This window comes from Chroicocephalus ridibundus, chromosome 22 (assembly GCF_963924245.1).
Source record: "Chroicocephalus ridibundus chromosome 22, bChrRid1.1, whole genome shotgun sequence".
In the NCBI taxonomy this organism is placed as follows: Eukaryota; Metazoa; Chordata; class Aves; order Charadriiformes; family Laridae; genus Chroicocephalus; species Chroicocephalus ridibundus.
The window spans coordinates 4,067,010-4,088,221 of NC_086305.1; the positions used below are offsets into that span (position 1 = coordinate 4,067,010).

At 44.4% G+C, this 21,212-nt stretch overlaps 1 protein-coding gene across 3 annotated transcripts in view; it reads right to left on the minus strand.

Moving 5' to 3' along the window:
* The window catches only part of PTBP1 (polypyrimidine tract binding protein 1), a 30,810-nt gene extending 19,019 nt beyond the window's left edge, over positions 1-11,791 (minus strand). The window contains exons 1-2 of one of the 3 annotated variants that reach the window (XM_063357785.1): positions 11,655-11,791; positions 7,604-7,634 (exon numbers count right to left, since the gene is read on the minus strand). In XM_063357785.1, the coding sequence (XP_063213855.1) occupies positions 7,604-7,634; positions 11,655-11,662 (39 nt within the window). In that variant the 5' untranslated portion in view covers positions 11,663-11,791. Of the gene's footprint in view, positions 1-6,909; positions 6,931-7,603; positions 7,635-11,654 lie in introns of those variants that run through there. The other 2 variants (XM_063357786.1, XM_063357787.1) reach the window with 2 other exon arrangements.
* Positions 11,792-21,212: the final 9,421 nt, after the last annotated feature.

Below are 21,212 nucleotides of genomic sequence, written 5' to 3' on the forward strand. Positions count from 1 at the left end.
AGGGAAAGGCTGTCCCTGCCACTGCAGTCACGCCACCACCAGGTAAAGCACTGCCGGGGAGCGTCTCTGTGACAGCCACCTCCCTTTTCTGCCACACGCCTGGCTGCAGAAGGTCCACTGCTCACACTGCAGTAATTTGATAAGCACCCATGCTTCCTGATAAACACCCATGCTTCCTCAACACTTCTTTAGTTCCCTTCTTCTACCAGCACACCTAGAAGCACTACAGAAATTCTCAGCTGTCCTATATAATCCTTTATCTACTTAAGATCTAGTCAGTTATTTTAAGTGGATTACAATAAATCATCTGCATTCTGCCTGTACAAATACAAACTAAACAACCATAAAAATATTAATTTCAAAACAAACGGGTGATAGTACGTGGTAACAATCAATTTTCAGAAAGCAGCAAGTATTACAGGCAGAAAGCAAAATTAAAGCAATGGCAAAAAGGGCATATGGAAAAGAAGAGGACAAGGACTAGAAAGGCCAGCGAGGCCGAAGATCTACAAAAAACGCTTCCTTTCCCTGGCTTACTGAGGAAATCCTACATAGCAGCAGCATTCTCTGCCTTCGGACATGGAGCACCCCACACGGCTGTAATAATTTTTACACAGACCAAGGATAGCAGCATCCCTCCTCCTTGCAAGGGAAAAGAAAGACTGAGGCAGACAGGCCAGCAGCCAACATGCACTCACAAAAAGCAAAGCAGGTAACACAGCTGCACCTGGAAACCTCCTCTGAAAATAAACCACAAAAAGATCTGTACTGCTAGAAATCCTTGGTCTGCTCTTCTTAAGTTCAGATGAAAAACCTCTGCCAGAAGTCTTGTAGCTCTGCCTGGCCAGAGCATGCAAGCATTGCTCCTCTGCTCCACTGTCCCTCCACTTGTACAGATTTTGGACTCAGTAAAAAGACCACTGTAATATTTGACACACAAAATGACACCCAAATCATGGAGAAGCTCACACAAACCCTTCATTCTGATATAAGCAGCAAAAAAAATTTCTTGGAGCACAAAAAGAATTGAGCGTCTCTGAAATATGCTTCAAGGGCTTTGCCCGAGTCCAGTCCCAGAGGAATGGAAGAATGTACTTTGATACTTCAGTTCACAGCTCAAATCACTTTGTGAAGAAACTAATAAGAGAAATCCAGTCTGATGACATCATCATTCACACTCATGTTACATTCCAACATTTTCTGCTGAGAGATTCAAGAGCCAGGAATGGAACTAAATTTAACCTACTAGGAAGAAGGATGCCAGTTTTCCTTGTCTTCCATGGAAAACTCACTTCCAGCAAGGCGCCCTCACATTACACACACACCCCCCCCACCGCCCCCCGCTTCTCTTTCCCCCCTCCTGCCTCCAACACTCTTTTAAAGGCATTTAAAGGTAGAGCCGTGAGAAAAGAAACATTCTAATTTGGGTCATGAACAGAAAGCATGAGTCAACCTTTTTGTGAAAACATGTCTGAAGAACACACAACACAACTGTGTCCTCCATCAGTCCTAGTACAGTTGGAGAGCTACGATCAATACACAGGCTCCTGAGGATGGCAGCCTCTGGGGTGGCTGCTGAGCCCCGTAGGACACTGCTGTCCCACCGGCTCTAAGTAGCTGCTATGAACACTGCACGGCACTCACTCCTCTGCTCTGCCCATTTGAGACATGCAATTTATCACCCGACCAGAACCAAAAGTAAGGCGGGGGGGAAATCAATTTAGTTCACCAAGTTGCTCAGGGCTGATTTTTACATACCAATTCAAACACAGAACCCCCATGTCACTTATCCAATTAAACCCAACCCAGCAGTCAGCATATTTCATTGATACAGTGAATGTGTGGAGGAGGCACAGGCCTATCTGGCAGGCTTAGAGTATACACTCAGTTTTTAAACTCTACTGTGTTCAGCCGGGGCCAGCAAACATGTGTCACCTACCACTTGAGGCTTTCAAAATTGTTATAACCTCGCTCTTGTCTAGACAAGATTTAGTCTAATACTTTTGCAAAAGAGCCAGCGTGGTAAACTTCCCACTAAGATTCACAATAGCATACTGGGTACACGCACACACTTTTAGCATCTTTGAAACTCGGTTAGTTGGTCAGAGCACTGCAAAGAATTTAGTGCTTAGGAAAATCTTCATACTGTATGTACTGCCACAAGAGCTGGTACCATTTCTATAGCACACAGATAGATTTTTGAGTTCCTAAAAGGCACTAGAAGCTTCAGCGCTACATTGAAGCAATTGCTCGTACAACCCAATGGGAGATTTTGCAATAAGATGCATTAGGAGCTTGAGCACACACTGCCTGAGAGCAGAGCCGGATCCTCAGCCCACTCATCCCCTCCCTTCTCCCTGCTGCTATGGAGACACCCTGCCAAACAAACCTGCCCTTTGAGCAAATAAAAGGTGTGGCCATTTTAAATAGCCCAAAATTCCTAAACTCCAAGTACTGCAGTAATGCAGTCATTCTGGCTTTGTAGGGTAGCACACACCCAGGCTTTATGATACCCTGTTCCCAAGCTGAAACTTAACTAGTAGGCAACCTTGAGCTTTTTACATCACCGCAGCAGAGCACACAGGTCCTTGGTAAAGCTTAGTACAAATACTATCAGAAAGAAATCCTGCCAGATGAGTCACTTTGGGGAAATGGAACCTACGAAAGAACATTTTGTGCCCAGATCTGTAAAACAGCAAATGGAAGACGCAAGTTTAGAAGGAACTCCACACTAATTCAATCTCATCTAAACTGCAGTTGTGTAATAACTACAATCTGCTTTGGCAAACAGCGAGCAATCATTACATTGGGATTACCAACACACACTTGCTGAACTAAGCACAGCATTCAACAAGTTTTCATATGAAGCTGGAAAGACAGCTATATCAGAAGCACACAGAATTTGACATTAAATAATGTCTACTCTTCTTGCTAGTACGATAAATGTGGCACCAGCACATCTACATCTTCTAGTTTGACAATACTTGAAACTGATGTCAGTGACTCAGAGACCCTACACTTGTGGGATTAAAAAGACAAAGTTGAGTAAATTCAGGTGTTTTAAATATTTTGCTATTTTTTAAATCCTCACAGATCGAGGGCAAAGTAGGCCCAAGGCTAAACCAGAATATTTTCTACAACCATTTTATTAACTGATAATTTGCTAGGAAGTCTCACACAATTTCATTTTCATCTTGTTTCCTTTCCAAGCGCAAGTTATTTGAGCTACCTTCCACATGCGATGTGATGGAGAAACTGCTTTGAACAGACCTAATAGCTGATAAACCCGTGGTAGCAATCTTGCCTAGCATCTGTGCTTCAACCAATAGCTTAAATTCCTGTTAAACACAATACAGAATTAACCAGCTTTCACAACCCAGCCAGAGGAAGCTCATCAATTGCCCTGCAAAGGACAGGTACCCATAAATTGAAGAGACAGGTGCATAAAACCTGTATGCAACACTAACACAGATTAGATCGAGCTATTTACCAAATCTAGCTGACACAATGCTCGCCGAAAGCCATCCATGGCCCCTGCTACCAACATGTGGCTGACATGTGTGATCACGCCTGTTCGAGGCCACAAGAGCCAGCTTGTTGCAGCCTCTAACTAAAGCCATAGGAGGGGACTGGAATTTCCTCACAACATTCTTGGCCTGCTGCCTGAAGCCATAATTACTGTTCCCATGGCAAAGATCCTGGCTTGATCACAAATCACTTCTATGCAGTCAGCCTGTATCACACTCTAGCAAACCCTGTTTTAAAAATTAACTTTTCAAATGCCACAGAAGTGTACTTTTTTTTTTCCTGGAAGCATCATCTTTCAATAAAAAGCCCAACTTAAGCAAGAAACTACAAGATTATTCAGCACCTAAACTATCCTGAGACTTTTTCAATCACTGAAATGCCATTTTGCATAAAGAATAATGATCTATCATAGTTCATATTCTTTCTAGTAAGTCAGCCCCACTCAGAGGCCATTACAGCTTAAAGAGACAGTGATATCTAGGCAAATTAAAGAAAGGGAAAGGAGATACAGAGAGTGATCTTGATCAAATTACTTAGAAGAGGCAACTGCGGGGGTCAGACCCAGTATCTTAGACTTCAAATACAGCGCCTCCATCTTAAGGCCACAATTCCTTCCTTTTCAGACACCAATGAAATTATGGGAAGAAATAAGACTTAAATCATGTGTTTCTAATCTGCAGGACATTCCAGAAGGCTGTGCATCAAGAGCCCCATACCAGGATTGTAATGAGCTTCCTAAACAAATTCGCACACTTTAAAGTGAAGCGTCTGTGGACCAGGCTAAATGTGAAACCCAGGAATGGCTCCAACAATTACCGTCCTGATTAGAAACAAGACCATCAGGCAGTACAGTGCTCATGAAGTAAGCCATGAGAACACCTGGGGACTTCTTAAGTTACAGAACCTAAATATAACAAAGATCTCAGAACAGTTAATAGAAGTGGGTGTGAGGACCCTTAATATGTAAACTAAGGATGTGAGAAAAATCAAAAAAAAGTGCCAGCACCCTGTCTTTTAAAACAATAAAGTAGAGCAAACTGATACATACTTTCACAAAGTCCTCAATTTCATAGTTAGACTTAGCAACCACTTACAGCAGGAATATAACCAAGAGGCCACTGTAAATTACCTCTGATAATTTCCTCAGCATTGTTTTTTGGGTTACAGGCACTTTTCCTCCTTGTCTGAGAAATCTCCAGCTTTGGGACATTCTAGTCAATAACAGAACATTGAAAAGGTCCACTGGTGTCTCAGTAACGTACTGCCTAAAGTATGACAAGAGCTGACAGCTTTTGGGGACTGTAATCCTCTAATACCTTAACAAACCAGATGGAGTACCACTCCTACCTTCTTCATACATGAACAGCAAGAATGAGTAAGTTTACACCTCTGATTAAAAACAGTTTTCCAGCTCAAATTTTCATGTCTAATTTAGAAGCTCAGCCAGCAAACTCTCCTGTGAGCACAGCTTTCAGAACAGACACTAACAAAGTAGTTTTATCTCCACCTGAATCTCATTTCTATGAGTATGTTTTATGAAGTCAGTAGATCACAACTACAGCTCCACAGCATTATTTTAAGTTATCAAGCAATTATAAAGAACATCTGCTTCTGAAGGGGGGGAATCAGTTAATCCTTGAAGCCATTTCAGTGATGCCCCAGGGAACAAATGCTGATGGATAGACAGAGCTTTACTGCAATTATTTCAGCAAAGACCACACTGAAACGCTTCTGTGATGCTAAAGAAACCTTCTGCAGTCCCTTCAAGCTACTTACTGGCAAACCAAAGGAAGGCAGATTCAAGGGGAAGCCACACAGAAAAGCAACACCAAAATTTCAAAAAAGCTGCGGCCAATGAGGTTTTACACTTACCATAGAGGTTAAGTATTTTTAAGAAGCAATTGATACAGGATTTGATTACAGTTTTTTTGAAACAGAGGTGCCTGTACCTCTCTCCAGGCAAGAGCCCTCCAGTCAGAGGACCTGAAGTAGTACAGAAACAGCAGGGTAGGGGGAAACTGGAGGTAGCTGACCTGCACCCACCCACACAGAGGATGCAGGCGCAAGAGAAGCCTTCACTGTCCCTCACTGTGTGCAAACAGGATTCTAACATACCTAAGCACATCCACGACATGCACAATGTGTCACACCATAGCATAAAAGAACATACTTCTATCACATGTTCTACACTGGCATACTCAATGTCTTATTTAAACATAATCAGTAACACGGTTATGTTGAAAATAATTTTAAGACTTACCTTTATCAAGATGATTCAATTTTCCTTTTTGCTTCTGCCACTCTTTAAATTTTGATTCAACTTTCTCAAAACCTGCCTCATCTGACTTGACAAGAAACCTCATTTTTGATGCAGGGTTTTGTCTCACCACTCCCCACCCCACTGTACAACTGGCAAAATCGTGGTTACAGTTCTGTCCTGTGCTAGGAGTGAAAGCACTCAGATGGGATTTCTCCCAGTCCTTGTTTTAGAAATCTGACCTTACTGCACGAGGGCCTGAAATCACTCCCCCAGATGGGAGTGATGAGGCATGCAATACCACATCCTGAAGCTTTTCAAGATTCACTGAGGACTACAATTACAGTTTCAGAAGCTTCCTGGTCAAGTTTAGTTATATAAAACTACTTCTTAAAGCTGCAGAAACCTAAAGCTGCAAATTACACATTGCTAAAACCAACTGAGGGGACTTTTACCTAAATTAATCAGATTACTACATGCTGTATCAAACTGCTTAACAGTAGTCAAGGGATGACTTAGTCCACCTTTTATAATGGTTATGAACTAGTAACCAACCTTATTTCCCAGGCTGAAGCCTTTCCTCCTCCTCCTCCGATGGCAAACCGAACTCCTCGCAGCAGACAGCGTCCTCAACCAGAACCAGACACTATCACAGCACTACGATTAATTCAAACTCCAGATTCTCATATGAGGAAAAGTTAGAATAACCCTTCCCCTACAGCCATTAGGTAGAGCCTCTTTAGGTGTTTAATGCTTCTCAGAAACCCTGAAGCACTAATAAACATGCCTATGCCTAACAGCAACCACATCAAATCTTGTGCTTCCAATACCAAAACCTATTTGCTGTCTAGGAGCAAATTCTCTCTAATGCTCCCACTTCACTCACGCAGACCTAACAGAGCACACACTGCGCACACTCGGCTCTACTTCAAATTAGTGCTATCACACACTGCATCACTTCACCAGCCAATTCAAGTCGCCACATGCAACTCTACTCTTAGTTAATAATGAAGACGCTAACAACACACAATTCGGGCCATTAAAGAGCTGTCAGATGACTACTTTGAGGGCCAACATTCACACACATACTATCTAATAAAAAGAACTCACAGGGCTGAACTTACTGTAATCCTGATCCCAGAGCATTAGCTACAATGTTCACGAAGGAAAATGAAAACCCTTTAATACATGAAGGAGTGCCAGTCCATCCCGCACATTCCAGTTCAACATTTCACAGGAATGAGCTTTTATCCTGTGAACACAACAGCCTACTACCACCCACGGCAGATAAGGAGGCTCCTGTCAGCACTTTGAGTTTCAGGGCTAAGTCTGCACTTTGAAAACCTGAGACTAGAAGGGTAAAGGTCATATTTACTGTACTCGCAAGAGATAAAAATCAACAGCTAAACACTCCATTTTTTGCGGTAGAAGGATTTTTGACATATAACTGAACAGGAATTCACATAAACAAAGGAAATAGAGTTCTCAAAAAAGAAAGGACCAATTTCTCCATTGAGAAGCATTGTCTAGCACACAAACAACAAGGATGGCTTGACATTTTAGTAGGGGAAAGGGCTGTTTCTAAATGCAGTAAAGTTCTTTTCTGACAGTTGATAATCAATGTCCAAACGCCAAGAGCAAATGCTGAGCCATAATAAAAGTTTTAAATGCACATGAAACTAAGTTACCTTCTGGTTAAAACCAATTTACATGGTACCAGAAATAACCCTTTAAAGGTGAAGATCTACATTTGGTGAGGCTAAAACTAGGTCAGATGCTGAGCAGTGTAAAAAGAGAGAAAAAGTGAGAAGTGCCTACCTTTGTACCAACTGTTATATCTTGGACAATGCTGTAGAAAAAAGAAAGAAAAGGATTAAAAAAAGTTAGATAGGTTTGCCACAAATATCCAGCATAGTTTACAGTAGTAAGAAAAAAGCAAGTCAAAGTGCACAGTTGTCTTTGCGAGTGAGCCAAGGACAGTTTATACAAAGAAAAATTATTAGATGGTGATGGTGGAGACCCAAGACCCAGCAGTGCTAGAAAACCACAGCTCTGCCACTTCCTACAGTGGAGCTGGCTCTTTTTGCAAGGGTACCAGGGGGACTAAGACCAAAACCCACAGTTAACACAGCCCAGCATTCCTCACGGGAAAGGGATGCAATTCCAACACCACCTCTGACTAACCCAGAGCAAAAGTGTCAAGAGTCAACTCCATCACCAATATCCACTTCTGCACTTCTTAAGCACCTTATATTCAAAGGAGTAACCTCTGCAAGGCTGTAAAGACACTATCTCTAGCAGAATTACCAAGTCGCCAGTGAAGACGAGTAACGCCAGAGCCCCAGCAGCACCAGGCGAAGGGTGGTCCCCCCTACCAGACCGACAGAGTGCCAGGAGAAAGAGAGAGCCCAGCAGCTCCCAGACCGGCGCATGGCTGTCCACAAGATTCCTCTATCCATTCTTTTCCATTTCGGAAAACAAATAATATTTTTCCCCTGACACAGATCTGAAGGAAAAAACAGTTTTTAATCTCTACCACATATGCTTAAACCTCCTGAAATGAGACTTCCTGATCAACTAGCATGAAAAATCAGGTTAGTTGTACCTCCAGCAACTCATGCCAGCTCTCACCAGCAGTGACCATTATATACCACGACAAACAGCTGCTTTCATTGATGGAATCAGAATAACTTGTCTGCACCTCAGCCTGTTGTACCTGGGTAACATTCCAGACTATTACAGTACCTACACGTTAGTCTCTTGTGGGAGTGCTCTAGACATTCTCACGATTTCAGTTATACCCTTGCACTTGAAGATTTATTTTTTTTTATATAAACTCCAAACCACTGTAAAGCAGCAATGTAAAAATAAGAGCAGAAATGATCATTTTAGACTGACATATATGCAGCACTGCCTGTTGCAATGCCTATCTTTCAAACGGCTCACCATAATTTCAGAGTAAAGGATCCACAAGTGGCTGGCTAACAGACCTGCAGCAACTTCAGGGAAACACGGCAGAGAAGCAGAAGGCAGGGCAGTCATTCCGAAACAGCAATATGAAATCTGAATCACCCAAGAACAATTCTACAAAGTGATTTAACACTAGAGAACTTGCATTTACTAGTTCTTCCTTCCCTACCCTCCTGCAACAATTCATTGCTTCTCAAGGAATTAAATACTGCTTGAACTGATTAAGTCATTCATATTTCACCAGCTCCACAAATAAGCCGTAACACAAGTTTAAGCCAGCTCAGCTCCTCGCACTTCCTCCTCAAAACCAACCTGCCATGTCATCATAACCCAGCACTTTACAGCTGGAGTCACAGCCTGATCCAATGGCTGCTGCCAGGAAGCCACGCGATAGTTTGTTTCTCTCCCCCCCCCACCCAAGTGAACTACTTAAAGAACGCTCTGTATGAGGATCCGGGGCACTGCAACCCCTGGTGTCTGGTCACCAACGAAGACAGATGGGTTTTGCTGCACTTTGAGGGCCAGCAGTAATGAACTAATTAAACCCATCTGCACGTATCAGTTTAAAGAATCACAATCATTCTATTAGAATTACTAAATATTCCATGAGTACACATTTCTTCAGTTAAAACACATACCTTAACCCAGTGATTTTCATAACCTTAAAAAAAGGTTCTTTCCAGAAAGCAGAGTAAAAACAGGGAATCTCCCAAGTTTCCAAAACTCTCGAACTTACCCCAGAGCAATTTCTCTTACTTCCTGTTCCTCTTGTGGGCCTCACACACAGGAAACGTTTTACATAAAGTAGCCTTAGCAGGGGATAGTATTTAAAATTATCCAACAGGAAGAGCTTTTTTTTATTTGCCAAGAATTATTGATTCCTGGAATATTGTTGTAACCTCCTTGATAACAAATACCACACGAAACAAGCACCACCAGTATTTAAGAATTTTTATTCAAGAAGTGTGCAACATGCTTCCAGTTCACACACACCCCCCCTCAACAAATGATCACACCTTAAGCTTCATTCTCTTCTCCTGTGTCAAACTTCAGTAGGGGATTAAAACTTTCCTCCTTTCCAAAAGGATCGGCAACAAAGCCTCTCATAAAAATTACTTTTTACAGGGAATGGGATAATTCCTACACATTAAGAGGAAAAATTAAGCAGCACCAGTAAAACCTCTGGGTCATTTTCCAAAGCAGACTTTTCCCATATGAACTCCTTGCATGTTTTAACAAAGCAACTTATGCAAACAGCATCATTTGAAAAGCACAGCTCCACATCGTTTCAGGCAGGAGAAGCAGCCTGTAGCCAGAGAGGCCACTCACTGCCAGCTCGGCAAAAACATAAAACCATTTTCAGAAGCAGCATTGGAAGTTCCAACAGGAGACAGCTTCCACAGGGCAAAGAGATCATGCACCAAGATCTTCGGACGATAATGGATAATTAAGACTCATATGCTATACTAAAATTTCTACATTAAAATCACAACTATTTTAACATACACAATAAATCAGCTTTGCTACGAACAACAGTGAAGACAGTTGATAACAAACTGATTTTTGCCATTAGAATGTACGGTCTCACACATGCTGAAGATTTTATTTTTCTTTTTAAATATCATTCAACATGATGAGCAACTTGTTAAAAGAAGCAGAGCAACCTGAACTGCACCCTGGACTGTAAAAATGAATGTAATACACTATTATTTGGGGTTTTTTTTAGATGAAAACACCACTGAGACAGCACCTTTGCAGTGTGTAAAACCCCCAGACGTGTGCCTACACCTGATGCCACCAGCCCGGTGTCCAGGGGCGAGGAGCAGGAGGCACTAATTTGGGCTTCCCGGACTTTAAGGCTTTAGGAAAACAAACTGCTCACTCGAAGGCCTTTGGAAGTGTTTTAACTACTGGGCCCTAGAAGACTAAAAATCAGATCGCTAAAGAAATACGCCGTAAGAGACGAGAGAACTGCGGAGACCTCGCTGCTGACAGGGCTGCCGTGATAAAAACATGAGTTTTAAAAGCAAACACTTGCGAAGCGAGACGCCGGATGAGGCGGTGGTTAAAGAGCAATCAACGCTGCCCACGATAAAAGCGCAAGAACCGGAGAAGTCCCGCGGTGGCGGGGGGGGGGGGGGGGGGAGAGTTTTGTCCCGGAGGGGTCCGGGGGCGGCCGGGAGAAGCGCTGCGCTCCCCGCCCCGGCCCAGGTGCCGCCTCCGCCGCGGAAGGCGGGGGTGCGGCCGGGCGCCCCGAGCCCCGCGGCTGCCGGGCACGCGCTGCGGCACCCGTGCGGACGGAAAAACCGCGCACAAAAGGGAATCCGGGAACAAACACACACACCCCCGACCCCCCCCCCACCCCGCCCCCGCGCCAGGTCCCCAGACAATGGGAGCGCGGCCGCGGCCTGGATCGGCCGCGCCCCCCCGGCCAGGTGCGCCCGCTCCCGGCCCCCCACCCACCCCGGAGCGCCCCCCGCCCCGCCCCGGCGGCCTCCCCCGGGCGGGACCCCCGGCACCGAGCTGCTCCCCGCGGCGGGAGCGGGGCACGGCCCACACGAGGCGCCGCGCCGGGGCGGCGGCCGCGGAGCAGCCGCCACCCCCTCCCTCACCCCCCGCGGCGAGGGGCTCCGGGAGGGCGGCCCGCGCAGGAGAACCCCACACACACACCGCCGGTCACCGTCACCGCCCCCTCCCCTTCCCGCCTCGCCCCCGCCGGGCCGCCCGGCCGCACCCGCGGCGCCCCCCCTCAGGTAACGCCCCGGCCCCCGGCACGGGTCCCGCACCTCCGCCGCCTTCTCCCCCCTCCGCGGCACCCCCGGGAAGGAGCCGGCAGCGCTGCGCCCCGGCCCCCGGCGCGGTGCCGGCCGTGCCGAGGCCCGGGCCAGCGGGGACTCACCCGTCCATTGCACACGGAGGAGACCCGTCGGGAACGGAGTGGAGGCGCCGGAATAGCAGGAACGAGCCCAACCGCTCCGTGTTATAGACTCACAAAATGGCGGCGCCGCCCGGCCCGCCTCACCCGCGCCAACGCACCATTGGCTATCAGAGATGTCATCTTGATAGCAGGGGCGGGGATGGCCCGCCTCCGGGGGTTAGCGCCCTGGCGCCCCTCGCGAAGCCCATTGGCTGCGGGCGGGGCGAGGGGCGGGGCGAAGCGCTGGTGCGCGGCGCGATTCGGTAGGCGAAGGCAGACGGCTGGGAGGAGCCATCTTGAGAGCGGGAAGGATGCCGAGATGCCACACGGATCCGCCATCTTGAGTGGGGGCAGGACATGGGATCACCGCGCTGGGCGCCATCTTGAGTACGGGCAAGGCCGCCAACGTGCACATTGTGTTGTCACCCGCGGCGCGGGCCGGGGCCCGGGCCCGCGGGAGCGGCGCCGCCGCCATATTGGCTCCGGGCAGGGAAGCCGCGCGCTCCTGCCCGGTGCCATCTCGAGTGAGGGACAGCGGGGCGCCTCGCCGAAATTAGGTTAATTATTTGGCACTGCCAGTCTGGGGACTTTTAGTGGCGCTAGACAGCACTTAGAAGTTTTATTTAAGGTACAGGATAAAGTTTGTTTAATTGCAGTAAATGTTTTAAGGATAAAGATTACCCAGTGGGTGAGACAGAGAGAGAGAGAGAGAGAGAACTTGTGAGGTAAGACATTATACGTACCTGCTCTGCTCAGGCATCAGGTTAATATTTTTCCTAAGTTACAGTCCTGACACCGTTTGCTGATCAAAACAGCTCTTTTTCCAGTCAGGTGGATCTCAGTGGTTAATTGGATAAGCTTGTTTCACTATTAATGTCATTGCCTGTAGGTCTTCTGCACAGATTCAGGTAAAATCCATGGATTTCCTATCTTTGGGGATTGTCAAACCTCTAAAAGATTTCCTTTTCAGGTGCTGAGCCATCTATAGTAAATTTAAGCCTACTATAATAGACTTACTTGTGCTAAATACATTCTGTGGCTCCCTTCAGAAGAATGGTTGAGCTCGTTCATGTGCCACAAGATGAAGGCCCCTAAAAAAATATAAGGGAGACGCAAGTGTCCACCTGGTCCTGCTGTAGCCAGTGCTGGTGCATTTATGTTGTTCCTGGGCAGGAACCGGCATGGGAGGACCAGGATCCGGGGATCGTCCTCCTGTCCACCAGGACATTGCTCCTTCCTCTCCACTAACATCGTTCTGTAAAGCAGTTTGCTCCCGTGGTTGAAATGCTGCTTGTCTCTGTTTAAATATAGACAGTATTTGCTCACTGGGAATTGGACTAGCAATTACTCATTTTCTTTGCCTTGCTTGTCATAACCCTATCTGTTGACTGCAGCACAAGAATTAATTGTCCCAGACCTCGCTACAAGTCCCTTGTGTAGCACTGAATCAAATATCAAATGTCCAGTCCACATTGATCTTGGCTTCATTAGCTGCAACCCTGTTTTGAGAGTTTCTAGGCAACGTAATACTGGTCTTACTGTAGAAAGGATCCTTCGTACCTCACCAGCACACCCACTTTTGACATTTTTGTGAAAACGTTTGTACAATTCTGACAATCCGCCTCTATTGTTAGTGGTAAACAGTAAAACTCTAATATAGATGAGTGCCACTGATGGAAGCACCTGAGCTGTAACACAGCCGTGTCAGGGGTACATATGTGAAGGTTCAGAAAAGATTTTAAAAATCTAGTGCAAATGAAATTTGGAGTCTTATCCTTGCAGTCCTATCCAGAAACCCGTGTTTCTGCTTAATGCCAGATAACTTTGACAGGTACAGACATGCATTTTATATTCTCATTTCTTTCTGAAACGTACACTAGACACATGAATACGGAAAAAAAAAAAAAGAAGTGAAAGCATCTATTATTTTCTCCCAAACACGTATTACTATGTTGGTTTGTATGGCCAGATGCCCTATTTACTCAGAAAGTGGGGCAATGCACAGATATTTTGTTGGCCAGGACCAAATATCAACTTACTGCCTCACTCTTCTCACCGTTTGTGAGACGCAAGAGCTTCCATTGGGGTTGGATTTTACCAAGAGCTGGTAGCTCCGATTTCCCTGTCTTTGGTTTATTGGGCTTCCCAGCCATTTGGCCCTTGTTCCAGCAGTGACGTTTAAAATGGAGGAAAAGTATGTTCTTGCCTATTGCTCCGGGCGACTAAAGGCCCCATCTGAAACCAAAGTTATTTTACTAGGTACTGCATATGAAAGGCTCAGGTTTTTCCACAGATAAGAGATTTACAACTTAGATGAGGCAAAGAATGGGAAAATGATGGGATTATGCGATCCACTTTAGAGTTGCCGAGCTGAGAGCCAGCGAGATAAAGTGATTTGATCAAAGCAGAGTAGGAATTTAACTCCCATCTCACAAGCCACAGTGCACTTTCTTGAGCTATGTCTATTTTAAGCTATATTTCCCATGGAGGCGTTTCACTTCATCTCCCCTTCAAAATAATCTGTTTTATAGACTGTAAGTAAGAAATCCCCCCAGAGCGGAGGATGGTATGGAGACAGTCATTCATTTTATTTTAATATGGGATGTTTCAGTCCACTTGTAAAGAAGCGTACCCTAAAGAAAGGTACCCTGAACATGACACAAAGGCGTTGAAAAAAATTATTAATGCTAGATACTGATCACTAGTAAGAACAATATCTGATTTTCTAGTGAGTATTGACATTCATTTATTGCCTGGGCAGATATCCCAGCTGCTTTTCTGATACCTTTGGGAAAGCAAACACAGGTGGATGCCATCAAAGAATTATTACTTTTCAAAGAGCTCTCCTGTGCAATTGTGGTCTAGCTTAAAAGACTCTTTTAAGGATCATGCAAGCTCACTCAGATTTTCCACAATTCTAGCAGAAATGCTGATTATGCTACATTTTATCAGACATTTTCCTGTAATACTAACAATTTTTTAGGCAGCATCTTTTCAGATACTGTGGTAGCAAACTGACTAATGATACTATTGGGTATTGCACAGTCACTCTCTGGGCCAAACAGGAAAATGCATTCAAGAACAAAATAATACTTTATACAAAAAAAAAAACAAAACAAAAACAAAAACCAAAACAAAACTCAAAACTGAAAACAAACATCTGTATATCTTTGTTTGTTTTGAAAAAGAAACCCACATGAAAATACCCATGTGAAAAAAAAAGAAAAAAAAAGAGGAGGGAGAAGGGAAAAAAAAATATGAATCAGCTTCTTTTGCACAATCCAGCAAACCCGTCCCACCCTCCCTAGCTCCGGTTACTCACTTGCTAGAAAGGCCTTGGCGGGACACACCCAGGTTTTTCTCTTTTTAAGCCCTTCCTGCCTATGTTATCTCTTTGAATTTAATTTACCGTGCAGGGAAGAAAAACCCTCTGAAACAAAAAAGACCCTTTTCCTGCCTTTTTCCCTTTGTATTTTTAAAATAGCTCTGAAGCCTGTACTACGTAACTATATTCCTTTGCAAACTAGCAAAGTTTCTTTCCCCCCCTTCTCCTTCCTCTTCCACCCAACGTTTCTGTCGGTGACTTGAGAACAAGAAACCTTCTAAAATATGGTCTCTGTTCAGGAACCCGAACTGCTGTGCATAATGCTATATCCTCGATACTGGTTTTAATGACAATTGTTTTCCTGCAAGTTCCCCTCCTCCCCCGTTATTCACAGTACCCTGCAAGGTCCTAAACCAGGAAACTCTCTCGTATATAACTTTCCTACCAGTATAGTCCCAAAGAAACTTGGGGGGCAGGGTGTGTTTCAAATACTTTTGCTTCTTTTTGTTGCTTTTATTTATTTTAAGCCCCTTTCAATTAACACGGCTGTTTTGTTTAAAAGAGTATTTGCAGCTTTAGCAACATCTTCGGATGCCAGAACATTCTTTTGTGCATCATTCACGATGCCACATCACAGCTCTGGAAATGGTTAGTCCAGAGCAAGCAGAGAAGGAGCAAACTCGCTGCTGCCTTTATCAGTCTAACAGAAAGACACGTGGCTTCTGATGGGGCAGTCGGTTCAGAGGGGGCTTAGAACTGCTGAGAACACGGGGATCTCCTCGCTCAGCTCATGCCCAAGGCAGGCAGAAGGGAGAGGGACCAGCAGCACCACGGGTAAAAGCCATAAGCCGCACAAGCAGAAAGCTGGGGTTATTGGGGGAAGAGGGGTGGGTACACAGAGGGTCACTGGAGAGCTGGCTGTGTTAGTTCCAGTGCTTGGGAAAAGTTCATTTCTTAACTGCGGATCTGTGGTTTTACAAGCAGCATCCACCGTTAGTAGTATACATCGTTCGCAAGGGGAGTATTTTTTCCACTGTTCCATAAGAGTTTGGCAGCATAAAGTATTATCAAAAGGTGTACCAATTGATAATAGATAAATAAACTGCTTTGGAATTGAGCTTAATATACCTTCAGTGTTAAACAGAAGTAAATGCATCAAACCAGTTTACAAGTTCCCGAAGCTGGATCTTTATGACAGCTGTGCCACCCCAGCAATGTGAGGCCGCCCTTCCAGGGACGAAGTTGAAAAGCACCTGGAGCTTTTATTAGTGCTGCCATTGCGTGCTCTGATTTCACTTTTTAACAGCACTGCCAAACTGCATCTACAGGTATTTTTTGTGCTGCAAGTAGTTCTATCAACTTAAAATTTTAAGTATAATCACAACAGCTCCTATTTTATGTTTCTTTCTTTCTTTCTGAGCTGTGACAAAATGAGAGACCTATCTGTATGTGTTATTCTGTTGTTATCAGTCCATGTTATTTCAGAACTTCCCTGTCGCGCTGCTCCTCGCCTGATGCTTTTGGGTGACTCATTTCCTGTGAAGGATGAACCAGCCATTTCCTGGCTATTGAGGAGAGGACTTTTTTTTTTTTCCTTCCAGTCTGTGTTGGAGTGCTGTGGATTAATCTATGGTTTGATTATACCCCCTGCAACTTACACCAGAACTGCAACTCTTCGCTGCAGCCTGCTACGATAATAAACTGTCAGCACGTGTTGCTTAGGGATCGTGGCTTGCCCCTGCTTACCTGGCCCGTCGGCTCTGTGATTCTGGGCTGTGGAATTAAAATAATTACAGCGACACAGATTTAACAGTGCCATCCTTCCAGTCATTGCAACCCAGTTCTTCTCCTAATTCAACCCTTTTCAGCTCATAATAAATGGAATGGTAAAAAAAGCACCATAGGGCAAAGATACTGATCTTACAACACCTATCTAAGCCTAGAAATTCTGAATTATCTTAATAAGTGCTACCGAGATTGCATATTGGCATTTGGTTTTTGTGTTAGGCACAGGTTACTAGAAGACTGGGTCAGTTTATGTGTCCATAATTCCAGCTCTTTCCTCCAACCTGGGTTTCCAATTTCCTCAGCCCCTATTTATTCATACTTCACATTATGACTCTAACTGTTGTGGACAGCTTGCTTCAACAATGCACTGACTTAAAAGATTGTCTGGCCATTGTAATGCCAGCCTGAGGTATCACAACTTTTGCAAGCAGCTTTCTACTGCTGTTTTCTAAATTATTCTTTTAATCTTGTTTCCCATCATTTCATTTGAATATTTAGATTCATTAGCCTGTCATACATCTGTAATGTTTGGGAAGAAAACCCACACAATGGGGATACTGCCTCTTGAGTCTGAATGTAGCACATGTTGTAGGGATGATCACTGAATAATTCATACCCGCAATGATTTATTCATGCCCGAAAGCTGGATACCTCCTCTGCGACTTTCCATTATCTCAAGGAGAATGCAGGTTCCTATTCACTCTTCTTGCCCCAGGAGCGCCAGCAGCAGCCCCCGCCTGGGCACACGGAGCAGGGGGTCCGAGCAAAGAGAGCAGGGGCGCATAAGGAACCACTCCCCTGGGATTTCTCCCAAACAGTTCTGCTCAACAACAAATGGGAAACTCGTGCCATTCCAATGCCATATATGTCACCCTTGACACAGAAACTATATAACGCAGGTACATTTTTTTGCAAATTCTTTGGAAAGGAAGGTGGGTGAGCAAGCACACTAAGCTCTTTTCCACGGGTACACACGTAAAGGGAGATGCTGCAGTCACGATGCAGGATGTTCTGAGCATGGAAAACAGACAAACAGGCCATTACTCTGTGATTTGATACCATAGAGCTGATCTTATTCTCCACGAGAAATTTCAGTTTTATTTTCCATTGTAAAGTTACAGGCTCTGAGACAATTGACATAAACATAGCAAGATTGTTTCCTACCCTCTCAGGAAATCTCGCAGGAAAGCCTGGACAAATAGCAGCGGTTCAGACTAATCTTTTTCCTGTCTAATGTGGGCTATCAAAAAATACACATTTGGTACAAGTTCGTAAGACCACGACCTGAGTCTCCTGACCTAGGTGAAGATTTTTGCAAGACACTCAAATTCCATCTGTCTAGAAAGTATGAAAGATGATTCCCTGTTTTCAGCAAAGTCTCCAGACCCACAGGCAACACTACCCCTAGCCGGCTGGTATGAAATTTCCTAATTGTTTATCCTGTAATCCTGACTTCTTTTGTCCTTGGAATAGGCTCTACATCAGCATAATTAAAAATGTCAAACATGCTTGAGAAACTCTCCAAGTTGCTAAAAATGAATGTGAATTTCCTCCCCACAACCTCGCTTCATCTTTCCCTTACTCTGGCCTCAGCTTTACGAAGTGGTCTGTTTCCAGCCCTTCAGCATAGTTTGCATTCCACTGCCAAGAATGAACATTTATTTATACAAACAACCGTCCTTACAAGCACATCTCCCCCTGCTATCCTAGGGCAGGGAAAGAAACATCATTTCTCTTCTGTAGCTGCAGTTCTACATTTCTTATTTCTTTATTCAAGGACATTTTTTGCAATGAAAGATTAGTGCAGTTCAGTCGCTTTCTCTGCTACAAATCTGCTCAGAAACGGACTGGAATGCTCTTTCATTTCCTTACAATGATTTTATTTTATTACCCTCTAATGATGGTGCCAGTTTCCTGATAAACCACTTAAGGGGTCTCGATGGCTCAGCAAGCAGGTTTTCACAGAGGTCTCGCTCACGCGGGAACCTCGAGGGTTCTGCATAACTCACAGAAACAAAGCCCTAGTGCCTGTTGCTCTCAAAAGCACACCAGTAACCTGGTTTTCCCCAGTCTGTTATCGCGCTGCTGTCTTATACTCATTCGTCCAGCAGCGCAGCTGACACTGTAAGAGAGATCAATGGTAAATGAGACGGCAGGTACCAGACGAGCAGCACTGTCACCGAGGGCTGTGGTGGGGAGCTGGAGCCCATGCATTATTTCTAAAGCTTCTCCATCGCTCACCTGTCAGGCTGGGTATTGTTCACTGAAACGCTAGCTCCTCACCTACGGCCTCTGTCCTCAGGTTGTCTCCCATTGCATCTGCCTTTTAAATGGATATTACACAGATGCTAGATGACTCCAGACGGGAATTTCATAGTCTGAGCACAGTTCATTTAAATGCAAAAAGGGGCCCTAAAAGAGATAGAGAGAGACACGCAGAGCATCTAGAAATTCTCCATTAGATGCGTGTGTCTGCAAGCTGCTCGCTCTCATACTGTAAACACCTCGGGTTTTGCTGCGTGTGAGCCAGCTTCCATTTCTCAGTTGATATAATTGTTTGTAGCTAAGAGTAATATTTAGATTGATAATGTTTACAATTACCTCCACTGGCAAATAAGATAAAGTGGTTTTGTTGGGAACTCTCTTACTTGTATTTGTAAAGCAACTTTCTAAGAAATGAAGCATTTAAGTAGTTTCTGAAGGATCCAGGGGAATACTTTAAAAAAAAAAAAAACAACAGCAAGATGGTATTTTACAATATACTCCCAATGTTATCTTTTTAGGGAGAAAACACAGACAGCTTCTTTAACTATATTGCCAAACCGAAGTCAATGAACTACTTCAAGTGAATGAATTAGGAATTTTTAGTGGGTACTTTCCATGAATCATTACTGAATGTTTTATGGATCTTACTGCTTTCTTAGTAAGCTTCCTGTTGCAAAGTTTGCAAAGATATATTTACTTTTGCCTCAGTATAAGGGGTCAATCTTCTATACTGTGGTGCGCAACGAAGGGCCGATGTCCTTTAAGAATATCCCCGTTAATATGCCCAGGTATGTACTCGGGTCTGAATAGGTATCGCTCTATTCAGGAAGAGGAACATAATTATAATTAGGCCTTGCGCTGATTAGCTCATACAGTAGCATCACAACTAATACATAGCAGGAGAGAAAAACCTCACAGCAACCACGCAGCTGGCAACATACCACTACCTCCTCCTCGCTAGGCTTCCATTCAGAGCAGGATTTATTCTAACCTTGCAGGTTATAATATGCACGCCTGGAGCACACCAAAATGTGTCCTTACTGGATTCTTCACATGTTTTTTTACTATTTTTCATTAGATTACATCAGTAAGTGTACTGGTAGAAATTTCAGCAACATGTGAAGAGGTGTCCTGTTATCTAGAGGTATATGCACACGTGGAGAGGTACATAAGTACAAATGTGTATATAGCACTATACCGGCCACGTATATCCCTCTGTATTTGAGTGTGCAGCACCCTGATTATACGGTAGAAACAAGTGACCCCAAAATGGCATAAAATAAGACAAAGACAGAAACGCAGAGACATACCAGCTCTATTTCGGAACTGGCAAAATTGTGCTCCCTCTCTCCCTTCCCGAATACTTCCTTTTGATGTCATGCACGCCGTTTATAGGCACTTCACCAGTGCAGCTGAATTGAAGTCCTTGTTTCCACATTGATTCAAGAGCAAATATGTCCATCTACATCCGAGAAAGTAAGAGGACTGACACACCAAACCGCTGTGTGCCTGCCATGAGGCCCGCATTGTCATACAGGCTAATAAAGACATCATTTTCCCAGGGCTTCAGCTCTATTAAACACAAAGCTCCAAATGATTTCCTACTTGGATCAAAGATGTGTTTGTTCCAGTGCCACTTAAGTTTAAAAGGCAATACTGGGAATGAATGAAATCTCCCCAGCGGCAGCTGCTGAGGTTCAATTGGTTTGTCAGTACCATAATTATGCAGCGGACGGCTTCTATTTGCTGGCCCATATGGTCCTGAAGGATGTTGTGCAATGGAAACAGTGCGGGGAAGCCTTGCTCCCGAAGCTAAGGGGTTTTGCGTTTGTTGTATGAAGACTTGCTTATCTTTCAGATGATGAAAATATTAAGAAATCTAACGTTCTGATTTCAGTCTTAAAAACCGGAGTTGCTCTTGCTTGATCAAACTAGATGGAAGTGTATGAAAAGAAATGGTGGCCTACATCCAGTGTCATAGAACGGTTGTTTTAATACAGACTGACCACTTTTAAATATTACTTATATAGTTATGGTAGTTATATAGTTATAGCTGGCCTCTGGAAGAGAGTGCTCCCCAGGGCTAATGTGAGGAACTGGCGCTGTGATCAGTGGCAGGGCTTGGTGTGACCCTTGCTGCCACGAAGAAACGTGGGCTTCTG